Source organism: Mustela nigripes, chromosome 5 (assembly GCF_022355385.1).
Source record: "Mustela nigripes isolate SB6536 chromosome 5, MUSNIG.SB6536, whole genome shotgun sequence".
Taxonomy (NCBI): domain Eukaryota; kingdom Metazoa; phylum Chordata; class Mammalia; order Carnivora; family Mustelidae; genus Mustela; species Mustela nigripes.
Window position 1 is genome coordinate 78,698,497 of NC_081561.1, and position 13,561 is coordinate 78,712,057.

The 13,561-nt window shown below is 38.5% G+C and overlaps 1 protein-coding gene across 1 annotated transcript in view; it reads left to right on the forward strand.

Annotated features, from left to right (window-relative positions):
• LAMA2 (laminin subunit alpha 2) overlaps window positions 1-13,561 on the forward strand; it is a 638,355-nt gene that overhangs the window by 375,884 nt on the left and 248,910 nt on the right. The window contains exons 18-19 of the mRNA XM_059400698.1: window positions 3,139-3,225; window positions 11,314-11,525. Coding sequence (XP_059256681.1) covers window positions 3,139-3,225; window positions 11,314-11,525 — 299 coding nt within the window. The remainder of the gene's footprint in view (window positions 1-3,138; window positions 3,226-11,313; window positions 11,526-13,561) is intronic.

The window sequence follows — 13,561 nt, forward strand, 5'->3', positions numbered from 1 at the left end:
TGGGGGCTTAAGTGGGTAGGAGAAGAATAAATGAAACAAGATGGGATTGGGAGGGAGACAAACCATAAGTGACTCTTAATCTCACAAAACAAACTGAGGGTTGCTGTGGGGCGGGGGGTTGGGAGAAGGGGGGTGGGGTTATGGACATTGGGGAGGGTATGTGCTATGATGAGTGCTGTGAAGTATGTAAACCTGGCGATTCACAGACCTGTACCCCTGGGGATAAAAATATATTATATGTTTATAAAAAATTAAAAATTAAAAAAAAATCTAAGAATCTATGTTCAGCCATTAAAAAGAACTATTTCCATGTGCAGGTCCTTATTAGGTAGTCGACCAGTAGCTTCTCATCCTCCTCCTATTTGTGGAAAACGCCTGCTGTTCTTAGATCCCATGTGTCTTCTGTGGCATGAAGTGGATAGTTCAGGAAGCAGAACACAATCTCTCTTCCAATGTAGAGCTAGCCAGCTAGAGTGAAGTGACATAATCTTGGAATCACTGGAAGTCAACAATGATCTTACAGTTCCCTCTTTCTGTCACAGAATAGTTAGCTTCATCTTTTGGCCAAAATCAGTGTCAAGTTGCTTGCTACCTTTGCCAAAATAAATTCTGTAGACATTTTCTGTTGTACATGTTTAATTCCCATTTTCTTTTTATTTTTGTTGTTGAATGTCCTCTTCCCTATAGTAGTAACTGTAATTATAGCGGCAAGGGAGGAGACCTTCAGTTTATGTTGTTTAAAGAATATTGAATCACAAATACATAATTTATGAGGGTGTTTTATTTAGATGCATCATGTCAAGTGATGTATTACCAAAAGTTTAAACTTATTTAATTCTTACCAGTAGAATGAATGCTGGCTGGTTACAGGGAAAGGAGAATGTCAAATTAGAAATGAGAAGTCCAATATATGTTTATAAAAAACAAAAAGCTAAAAAAAAAAAGAAAAGAAATGAGAAGTCCTAGATTCCACACTAAAGGCTTCTGGATATTAGCTATGACCTTGGGCAAGACAAATGATGCCTGCCCCAACCTGCTTATAATATTTTTGTGCAAATGTGATAAAATTATTAATAAAAGTCCTCTGAAAATGTAGAGAGCTAGTCAAATCCAGTATATTGTTATTCCTTATTTTTTTTTCCTGAAAAATTACTGATTTTTGTCAGTAGGTGCATTTTACTTTACTCCTGTTGGTTTTAACTGACACATGAGTATATTTAAGAATTTGAAATCTATTTTATAGTTTTAAAGTGTCAGAAACCCTGTCAAGCACCTTTGACATGACTTATGGTAAACTGATTTAGGATTTTAAAAAATAATTGGTTTGGTTTTCTTTCAATCACTGGAGTCCCATATGAGTGAGAGACCTGGGGCTTTCAGTTAGAGTCATTTTGTCCCTAGACAATGAGACAGTTATAGAATGCCAGTTTTAAAATAAGACATACATGTATTCCAGAGATTTGTCAAAAATCCAGTCTCCTCTTTTATGTCTGGAAACAATAGCAAATCACGGGGTGAGGAGGGGAAAAAAAATCTATTTCCATTTTTACATGGGCCTTGTTTTCTCCTATCCAGTCATTCACCTGCCAAGAAAATCACTCCTGGGGAGGTCCTTTTGGGGGCAGATACCAGGCTGCTGTCCAAAAGATAGCCCTCCTCTCCCTGAGCACAATCTGGTTGACTCAGTTCCATTGCTTGTGGCAGCCTCCCCAACCCCTTAACATGGTGTTCTTTTTCCGGGTGATATTTGTAATTCAAGGTAGCCCAACCCAGGCTTCCCCCCAGCATTACCTCAACAGATTCATTTTGACTTTTCCACTAAGTTGAAATGTTTTAAATGATAGAAGTCCTTGGTTCTAATAGTTTGCTACTATCAAAAAAAAAAAAAAAGTGATTATTAAATCTTTGCAGGACTGCTCTGAATTAAGCCAGAGGAGTAATATTCAGAAATGGTACCTGTGATCTGACCTGCACAAAAGTCAAGGAAGGATTCCAAAGGCATTCAAGTGTCAGGAGCAGAACAAGATCAGGACTTGCAGCGTTTAATTTGCTGTTCGCTCATTAACATTCATTTAGCATCAAGCAAGCCTCTATTGAATTGTCCTGTCATATATAAAACAGAAAAGTAAGTCTATTTAGGGAAAATATAATGGGAGAGAGACTAATGGGGAACATTTTATATTAAATTGGTAGAGCAGCAGAACTCACAGAATTCAGAAGCTTTGATGGCCTTTCAGAGAGCGAGCATGTCAGTCTTGGGGTAGGAGTTCACGCGTGAGGGGTGCCTCTCACAAGGCAAAGAAGTATGTCTAGGCTCGTACATGTTTTTGAAGGCTGGCATGTAATTCTGTAATCACTCTGCTGGATCCTAATTTGGTCTTCAGATCCATTACTTCAGACCCAAACTGGAAATATGTACAAAGAGAGTGATCAACTTCAGAACACCAGAAGATGTGTGATGGCAAGGTTTTGGGGGATGGCTTAGTTGATTGTATTTTTAAGCAGAATCTGCATGCTTTGTCTCTTCTGAAAACTTTTTGAAGGATTTCACCTGACTTAATAGCATCCCCATGGGTCCACACAGGCAGCCTCTTATGCATACGCACGCATGCTTGCATATGTACCCGCACACCCACACACACCTCCACACACACAGTACCAGGACTGAAAGTAGGAGACCCATCACAACCACCACTACCACCACTACTTCCAAGATCGCATACTGAGTTTTTCAGGATCTCTAACAGAATTTTCTGAGCTGCTTCAAATTCAGAAGGATTTTGGCTAGAAAGAAATTAATTGATGCCATGTCTTGCCAGGCCTGGGCAATCCATACGAAACAACTCTATAGTGCCACTTGCTCCTGATGATCACAGACCCAGAACAGTTAAAAGTCAGTTAATAACATGCCACAAGGCTCCTGCTCTCCACTGGGCTATATTCCCGTCTGCAGAAATAGCAATGTCATTTCATCCTCGATTGGCCAGGCCCTCATCTCCATCTGTGAGACAAGAATGACCAGCCTGTGTACCCTTTGTCACAGCAGTCCTGGAGACGCAGAGATGAAAACATGCTGCTAATGACTTTGTGTATATGCTTCTTCCTTGTCTCTGTTGTTCCCCGACAACATCAACACAGCTTTAGCCCAACGTGCCATTTAGACCGAAGTCTCGGAATGATCTGTGATGCTTGCCCTGTTGGGTACTCAGGACCACGCTGTGAGAGGTAAGCATGGACTGCACCGTCTTTCACGAGGATTTCTACCTTGGGAGGTATAAAACCACAGGCATTATCATCCTTCGCACTATTTCAGAAACGCCGCCACACTTGGCGAGGTGAAATAAAGTTTCTCACTGTACTTGTCAAACACATGCATCTTATTTTTATAGTTTATTTATTCTCTAGAAATTGCTCTATAAATCTCCATTCACTCAGAGAGTGTTTGATGAATGTTTTAATCTTAAAGGTTAAGCATTAACCTACAATCTTTCTAGAAAGTACTGCTCAAGTGGAAAGTCATGCACTTTAAGATTTATCTCACTGTCCATGTTGGCACCATTTATTTTTCATAATTAGTTTTTTGTTCTTAAAATGTGGCTTAAATGTGTAGTTCATAGTTCAGCAAGGGGTCCATAATTTACCTTAAATGTATTTGAAAATAGAAAGAAAACGTGATTTATTATCATGATGTCTAGCCTCTTCTAATTAATTCTAAGCCTGTATTTTAATTCCTGTTGATTTTACTAGGTTGTTTTGCAGTGGAACCAGGAATATTATTGTATGTAATTTGTGTGGGTTTTTTTTTTCCCCTGAACTATTTTTGAAGGAAACGTTCTTCTGTATTTCAGTCCCAGTATAAAAATGGTACAAAATTCTCCCATGGTATCATTGACAAGTACACCAACATCTTTCCAGTTTTAGCCCTGGGAGTCATCCCTTTTGCTGTCATTACTGGGGGATGCGGGAAGCAGAGGAGGTGACCTGACCTGCTTTTACCGATGATCACCAAGGCAGACACCACAGAGGGCTATTGCTGCCTCTCCTTTCCTGTCCTCTTGTCCCCCTAGTTCAGCCAGGGTGCATAAAGTTAATGAAGCAGGACCCAATCACCAGAAGAAAGAATAGAGTTTAGCCAATAGCTAGCCATCTGTGGACATGGTGCCAGGGACGGTTCCTAGCAGTAGCAAGCATGAGTGAGCATGGCAACATCTGTAAATGAGTAAAGGAAGAATAGAACTGAAACAGGGAGGATTTATATGCAACTGAGGAACTGGAGGTCTTTGTATTAATAAGAAAAGAAAAGAAAAACCTGGAGGGTACATGTATATTACTTGTATGTTACTTAGTATAATCGTAGGACACATCATTGCCGAAGACAGACTTACATCAAATGCCTAACCCCCTGACTCACTACAAGCAGTTTTTTTTGTTTTTTTGTTTTTTTTTTTTTTTTTAGCAACTGGAAAATGATAGCTGCTCTGTCACACAATGCCATTAAATCACTTATCTAGGTAAGCATAGTTTCTGATGTATTTATGCTTCGTGCTCTATATTTTCGGTACATGGTAGACAACCCTTTTTGAACCAGGTACAGCTGAACGTTCTGCATTTATTTAACAAAACATCAGTTTAGCAACTATCATGTGCCAGGCATGGGGCTTGAAGTAGGATACAAACAGATGCCTTGTACTGTCCTTACCTTCAAGCAGCTCACATCGCTAAAGTGAACGAGAATGATGGAAGGTATTCTGGAGACAATTCTAATCTGAATAATCAAAGTTGCTGAGGAAAGAAATACCTGACAGTGAGCATGATTTTCTGTTTAAAATTTTTATTAAGCGGCTTTAAAAAAAAAAAAAAATGGAAACGGACATATGCCGCTTCTAAAATGGCATATCTTCTCTCCAGTTCAAGTTTTTCGGTCAAAAATCATCTTAAATTATTACTATATGGAAGATGGAATATTGTTTTTTTTCTAGCCAGAATTTGGAATAGGGTTTTCCAGGAATATTTAGGGTTTATCATTTCTGTGTATTTATATGAGCTCAGAAGTCCATGATTAGAGGAATTCAAAATATTAGGGGAGACATTTTTGAGGATGCGCAGGGTGAGGTGGAAGGCGAGGCAAGTACAGCTCAGAGGAAGAAGAGGAGCCTGGTTGCATTGAAACTCTTGTAATCAAAACTATTCTGCAAGTGATTGGTGTAATCAGTCTGTGCACATCATCTACATAAAATCAGCATTGGAAAAGTAGAGCAGTGTTTCCCAAACTGTAGATGTTTTTGAAATAGAGTTCTGTGATCACATAAGTATATGAAGTATCTCTTAGCATGTTAAAAGTTCTGACATGTCCTGGATGGAAGACATCTGTTTAATTTCTTTAACTCAGCATTTTCTTTTCTTTTCTTGAAGTGGAGTTGACACCCAGCATTAATCAGATTCAGGTATACAACGTAGTGATTGGACCACTCTACACATTATGCTAGAACTCAGCATTTTCTAATCTTGTGTGACTATATATATATATATATAGATATAGATATATAGATGCATATATATATATATGCATCTCAGACTCAACTCAGGTGGTGGACAGGAATTATAACTTTATATTCTTTATCTCAATTTAATTTCTATTTTGAGACCAAATCTCTATATGTGGGAGCTGTGAGAGCTTAGAAACATAATTTCAGTCAGGTATACTTTAAATTCACTCAATGTTATATGTCAGTTATATCTCAATTTAAAAATTTTGGGGTTTTTTTTTTCCTCCCCATCTCTCAGGCTTGAACCAAATTCTAACAAGCTTAGTTAGAACCAAGAAACCTGAATGCTTGAGTGAGTGAGTGATTATGTGTATGATACTGTTTGTGTGTCTGTGAGTGTATATGTGACTGTGAGTGTATGTGTGTGTCTGTAGCTATGAGTGTGTCTGTGTGTTGCTATGAGTGTGTGTACAACTATGAGTTAGTTTGGCTGAGTGTGTGGTATGTCTCAGTGAGAATCTGTGTCTGTGAGTGTGTGTGTCTGTGTGACTATGTGTGTGGCTCTGTGCGAGTGTGGATGTATGGCTCTGTAAGTGTATGTGTGGCTGTGAGATTGTGTGAGTATGTGGCTCTGTGTGTATGTATCAGTGTATTGTGGGGGGCAATGTACAGATGGTGGTCCAAACATCCAAGGATGTTTCTGCCAACCTCTTCCTTTTTCTGGTCCTCCCAACTGCCTTTCCCTTCAAGTTGAATAACTCTGCACTACTTCCACTAGTAGGGGTGTGGGACTCATTCTGCTGCCTTCACTCTTCTGGGACCCACCAACACTCTACTCATCTCTTCTCCAACTGCCTTTTCTAACTTCATCCCATTTTCTGTTGAGGATGCATTGCAGCAAAAGGGGCCAAATTCATAGAAATTGTGACTTCTGAATCCCAAAGTCCAGAAGATTCCTGGACTTTCTGCTTTCATCCTTGTCAGATCTTTTCATTCAGTCATGTAGCACATGATGGTCTTGCTGCTAGAAATGAGGGAATAGAAACAATCATGAAAAAGAGGACGGCAAAACAAGATATGACAAAATATTAACTATTTTTTTTTAGTTAACTCACAATGTTACGTTAGTTTCAGGTGTACAACATAATGATTCAGCAACTCTATAGGTTATCCTATGCTCACCACAAGTGAAGCTCTGATCCGTCACCATACAATGCTATCACAGTACCATTGACTGTATTCCCTATGCTGTGTCTTTCATCCCTGTGACTTATTCATTCCATAACTGGAAGTCTGTATTTTCCTCTCCCTTTCAACCTCCAGCGCCCACCCCTGAGGGCAACATCTGTGCTTATAGTGTCTGATTCTGCTTTTTTTTTTTTTTAATTTATTTAAGATACTGACTGATAGTCTGTAACATGTAGAACACTAGTTACACTTTTCAGAAACTTTTTCTTGGGGCCCAAGCACCCATACTTTCAGATATTGCGGCTTTCCTCTGGGGAGTATTTTAAATAAAAGAGAAAAGGAGAGAGAATGAGAGAATGAGGTATTCATCATGGCACTTTTCTAAGATTCTGGGCATCTGTCACTGTCAAGGAGGAGAAAAGATAGAAAAACAAAGAAAATACCTTGAAGGGTGAAAAAGGATGAGTATTGGAGCATCAGGAAAAATTTAAAATAACATGGAGAAAAAGTGAGCTAAATGCTAGTCACATTTGCTCTACTGGTCACTAAGCTACTTCCAGAATCTTATTCTGAAAGTATATATCATATATATCATACTCAGCAATATATCATACTTAATGGAGAGACACTTAAAAAGACTGTGGCAGGGTGCTTAAGTGGCACAATCAGTTGAGCATCTGACTCTTGGTCTCAGCTCAATCATGATCTCAGGGTTGTGGGATCAAGCCCCATATGGGCGGGCTCTGAGCTCAGTGGGGAGTCTTGAGATTCTCTCCCCCACCTTCTTACACCTTCCCTCCCTCCACACACAAAATAAATAAATAAATCTTAAGGAAAAAGAATGTGGCAAGTTGACCCAGTAGGATATATTGGACCACGTGAAACTTAATGAGGTACAGGGACCCCCAAAGCCCTGTCCCCTCCCTAGCTGGCAAATTTTTAACAGCTCCTCATGTAAGGAGAGAGAGGTCAAAGTTAAGACTCCTTTCACAATGGCCACTGAGAGTGCAGAAGGTATTGGAACCTAATTGCTTGTAATTCAGAAAATTCACCTATAGTTTTATCCATATGATTCATATTCTAGGTCAGAAAAAATTCTTATTGCTTTTTAAGTTTCAGTTCCAAAATCCTATTTAGATATTCTCTGCTTCATAAATTCCTGACTTTGAATTGAGTCTAATTGCTGTATTACCACGATACTGCTGAGAATTTCTACTCATGCCTGAGTCTCCTTGAGCCCTTGAGTCTCGGACATGGAGTGTATAGTCACAGAAATAGAAAAAGCAAGATGGTCACACTTAACTCAGTAATATCATTAGCAACATTGTGACTCCAAGTAAGGTTTCCAAAGTCTGCTCCTATGTGGTTGTACAGGTTGTAAAATGCACAAAAGTACTCAGCCGAGAGGGAGTTTAGGAGCTTACGTCCCGGGCTGCTCAGTATGTCCACTCTCTCTTCGTTTTTCTGCATATGCTCAAAGAGGACCCTTTTCTTCTCCTAATTTGCAGAAAGGAACCACATAAGCAGACAAACCCACCCAGTCTTTAACTGATTCAGTCACAGGGGAAGTAGTAAGAATGCATACCTATTGCATAGCCACTCCAGCCACCCTCCTCTGTGCCTTCACCAATACTGTTCCCTCTGCAGCCCTTCCAGCTCTCCACGTGAGACTCACCCTGCTCAAGTTTTCCAGTTCAACTCTATCATCCTGAAAGGGTCCTTAATGATTCCTAATCTGAATTGGTTGCCCTTTTCTGTGCTTCTATGAGGATGTTGGCATATCTGCAGTAGCTCCCTGCTACATTTTTAAGTACGTCTTTCTTCTCCATGGGCAGCAGCATCAAGATTGTGCCTTATTTATATTAGCCTGATAAAATGTTCCATAGGTATTTGAGTAAGGGCAGGAGAGGAAAAGAGTGAGAGCTTTTCTAGTATGCTCATAGATATCGAAGTACTGTGTTTAGTCTATAGATACTGACTGAGACTGTAGGCCACATACTTTAGCCAAAAGTTATTGAAAAAAATGATGCAGCGGAGGAAAAGAAATCTTGCCAGTGTTGCTCTGCACTTCTCATTGCCATTTCTCTTCACTTTTGCTCTCTTCCCTCTCCCTCTGCTCTCCCTCTGTCATCTCTCACTCTCTAATATTGTTCCTGATTCATCAACAGAAAGTATCATATTACATAATGGCATGTGACTCTAGAATCTCATCTACATTAAAGGTTCTCTTTCTAAAATATTGCAGTTTGGTATGAAAAAAGTTAGCATATGTGGAAAGAAACAGTGACTTTGTATTGTCAGGATGTCCATCTGTAGCAAGGAATCCAATAAACTGCTAAGAAGTGTCCTCATTCTGCCTTACATATGAAAGTGGGAGACCCTGAGATTTCAAATTACAATTAGTTTTTGTAGAGTGAAAAACTGAGAGGCTGGCAAGGGTTAAAGGGCTATTATTCACACTAATTTTAATTAAGTGACTCCAACTTGATCAGACTATAAAACACTTATTAACAAAAGTATATGATTAGCAGTATTATAGTCCCTGACCCTAGAATTACATTTTAATTTCTACCGACACATTTTTATGTCTCTCAAACTACTATACTATGTATGGAAACACACATGCATATACATACCAGTAATAGAACCTGAATGCACACTTTTTATAGAGCAGCATATGAATTATCTATCATGTATATTCAGTATGCTTTCCTACATGTTCTATAACAAAAAGGAAAAGATGCTTCTTCCATTAGTCTACTTGATTGTTATAATTTTCTCATGAAAAAAGGGTTCCTTTTTATTGTGGAAGAATTGGGGGCTTACTAATTGGTATCCATGTTGAGAAAAATTCCCAGATCTTATTATATAATGCCATCTCTCCTGAGGGCAGTAAGTCATTTTGAGGAAACTGAGCTGAAAATAATGCGGTTTTGTTGGCTGCGATAATGATCATTGTATATCGTTATTCTAGTGGAGCAAAGTCTGTCTGTTAATGGTAAACAAAATGAGATGAGAGTATATGTGGATGTGATCATAAGCTCTGCATATCAAGTAAGGCAAGGAGAATTGGATTAAAATTCAAAAGTGTCTTCCTATTTTCTTTATGGAATACCACTTCTGAAGAGATTGTGGGGAAATTATATACACTAAAATGTTAGTTCATATTTTACAGTAGATAATTAATAAGCAATTATATTTGTGGATGATGTATTCTTCCAAACAATATTTATACTATGGCTTTTGCAATTTATACAATATTTTGTGAATATAATTAAAACTAGTAATCTCATTTTAAAAAATTATGGTAAAAGGTTAATCCTCTAAAAAAAAACAATTATTATGGCACTTTTAAGTGTTCTAGAAAACTCAGAGTCATTGACTTTGGCCCATAGTTGTGATGTTATTAAAATGCCCTCACATGATGTAATGGATTTAAATAATTTCTATTTTGAATGGTAGAGAGCATTTCTCTACACAGTGGCTTATATATCTGCAAATCGATGAGCATAAAAATAGTGTACTATTGAAATGATATTCTCCCACATTGTTTTTGTTCCCCTTCAATTTTGATCTTTGCCGCAAAAGACTTTTTATTTTGCTAAGATGGCACAGATGACAGAGCCAGCCTGACTGTAAGACTAGAAAGGCCCTGTTTTGCTTCTCCTTTGGCAAGTGTGGTTTAATATGAAGCGTGAACAAATGTAACTGAAAGAGAAGACAGAGCAGAATATAAATAGATGCCTCCTGAAACCCTGTATCTGTGCATCTGTGACATTAAGTAGCATTTTGAAACAACATATGGATAAAGGGAAATTTAATACTACAATTTTAAAAATCATCTCTGCTATGCCTCATAAATAAACAATTTTTTTCCCAATAATATGTAAAATAGCATTTAGTCCTTAAAAAAAAAGAGAGAGAGGGAGAGAGAGAGACCTAGAGTTTGTTAATACGAGTTGTGGGCACAATTAAGCATCACCTTACAGCTTGTTACCCCAAGATGCTGGCATACCTGCTTCTTGGGAAAGGCTCTTCAGTGAAAATCTGCCTCTTTATGGAAATGCAAATATATACAAACCTATTATTAACACAGACATACCCACAGCCCCCATCTGAATAATAATGAGACTCTTTGGAGTCACAATTTTCTATTTAATAAATTCTGAGTTCTCACTGCTGAATTTCCTTGCAAGTCTGTTTCCTCATAACAAGCTTTTGTTACAACAACAACAAAAAATGTGAACCTTACATATTTGTACAGAAAACAACCAATTGGAGTAGATACATATGATGTGTTGCACTACAAAGGCTTTCCAACATGGACCTGGATTCCTCCGGAGTGCCAACAGCAGATTTCTTATTATGCTTTGGTCTCGTCTTCGGTGCCAGTGACAAGATTTTTTTTTTTTTTCCTGGCTGAAATCTAATTACTAGTGGGGCTGGCAGGATTTCATCTTGTATCTACACTACAGTTATAGAAAAACATTTTTTAATCACCTTGCATTCGAGAGAAGGAACACTTAAAAGGAAAGCTTATCATCCTGGGAGAGGGTAGCGTGAAAAATATACAAACATTGCCCCCAGTGGGTTTTGTGAGTTCCTCCCAGATACTCACTGATGAAATTTTTCCCCGTAGGTGTGCAGAAGGCTATTTTGGACAACCTTCTGTACCCGGAGGATCATGTCAGCCATGCCAGTGCAATGACAACCTTGACTTCTCCATCCCTGGCAGCTGTGACAGCTTGTCTGGGTCTTGTCTGATATGTAAGCCAGGTACAACAGGCCGCTTCTGTGAGCTCTGTGCTGATGGGTATTTTGGAGACGCCGTGGATGCAAAGAACTGTCAGCGTAAGTCCTGAACTACTGACGCCCCTGACAGAATTGATGCATTGCACCTCAAAGCAGCTGATGAGTTCTTGATTGGGGATTGGAGGGAAGGAGATGAGGTGGATACATGTATCATAGAACCAGAGCCTGTATACAGAGTCTGCACCTTTTAAAATATTTCTTTGTACGAGTAGAGTCCATCCTTTGAAAATCGCTGCCTTGTCAAAGGGTTGTTGTTTTTTAAATGACGCACACATTTTTGTAGATGTGTGCAATGAAGATTAGTAAAACAAACTTGTGCCCACAATAGGAGAGAAGACTAGAAATTAGGTAAGCCCCATTTATCCTTATTGTGTATCTCAGTGATAATCATTTTCTTAAAATGAATTTATCTGTCCCTGTGATTGCTTTGGTACCTGTTTATAGGTGTTCATCTGTTATGCTTTCACATGTGAACTTTACATTCTTGCATTTCATAATAGGTGTAAAATTCTGCCCATATTTCTATGCAGTGGCATTTGTAATTGTTGAATAATTGACCTTCACCTTAGGACTATTCACAGAATGCTATTTCCGCATTTCCTTTCACAAAATTGGCTATTGTAGGGCCTCACCCATATTAATCAGTACATTTCTCCTGTCACCTCCTCCTCCTTAGCTGTCTTATTTGACACTGCATATAATTTACTAATGCTTCATATTAGCAGTAATGGGAAAAGGAAAGCTTTCTGTGCAGAATCCAGTGGAAGGTGAGTCCGTGTCTGCACCTGAGCATTTTTATACCATCCTTGACTTCACCTGCTGCCATAATCTGTAGGTAGGTCAGGTTATAATATCCACAGTTCACTTCTGCCCACTTCATTATATAAGAAGGGGTTCTTCCAGTCATTCAGTTGGGACCTAGGAGCTGCAAAATTATAGAAACCACTGTAGTGTCTTGTTATTGTCCCTGCTCTAAGCACCAAAGACCAGGTAGGAGACCCCATTTCAATAACAAATGTGCCTTTCTTCTCACAGGTTGGGAAGATGAGTGCCAGATTTTTGTACTTTAAAAATGACAGTTTGTTAAATTAAAAACAAATCACTCTCACTCTCATACTCTGGTCTCTTCAGATCAAGTAAATATTTCACCTTTTATTAAAAAGCCACAAACAAAATCCATAAATCGCTCTCTAGAACAATAAGCATTGATGACTATCACCTATAAATTGGAATTTTTTTTAAAGCAAAATTTCCAACAGGCACAGTAGTGCCTTTAAACATTGTAGGTTTTCTTGTGTAAAATCATAGGAAGCTTAAGAAATTCTCCCATTCAAAGACATCATCTAAGATCTACAGTTTCTAGCTACGTACCCTGGACAAGACCGTTGGCCTCATGAAGATTCAGTTTCCTCATTTACATAAAAGGTCATGATTTTGTGCAGGGGGTGGGGGGGTGTGGATTAAAGGATCTAGCCACAGGGAGTACCCAGTGCCCTGCCACAGGGGTCAGGGCAGCTGGGAGGCTCACACATGGTAGCTCCTTTGGCAGTAGTGCTCGTGGTAGTTGTATCTGTGTTTGGCTCATTTTAGGGCTCTTTTTCTATCTTCCAGTAGTTCCCTCAATAAAGTTGAGGAGATCTTTCCACTCATTTTATTGTGGTAAACTGGGGATCTATGGAATAAGAACATGTAGGAGAATATGGTATAAAAACATTCTTAAACTATCACCAATTTTATACCACTTGCTGTGAAGTACATATAGAAATGATTAGGGTTTTTAATGTTCTTCAGCCTAAGAAATATATTATCTATTTTTATAATTTTTCATATATTTTATAGCTCATCTGTGCATAGGTAGTAAACCCTCAAGAAGAGAAAATTCATGATAAATCGTTATTTTAGTTTTCTTTAGGTTGGTTCATGGAAAGTATACTACTACAAAGAAATACATTTTTTCTTTTTAAATATATATGTTATAGTTTGGGTCATATATTTCTCTTAAAAATGCCAGTGCTTCTATTTTTAACTTTTTGAGAAACCTCCATACTGTTTTCCAGAGTGTCTTTACCAGCTTG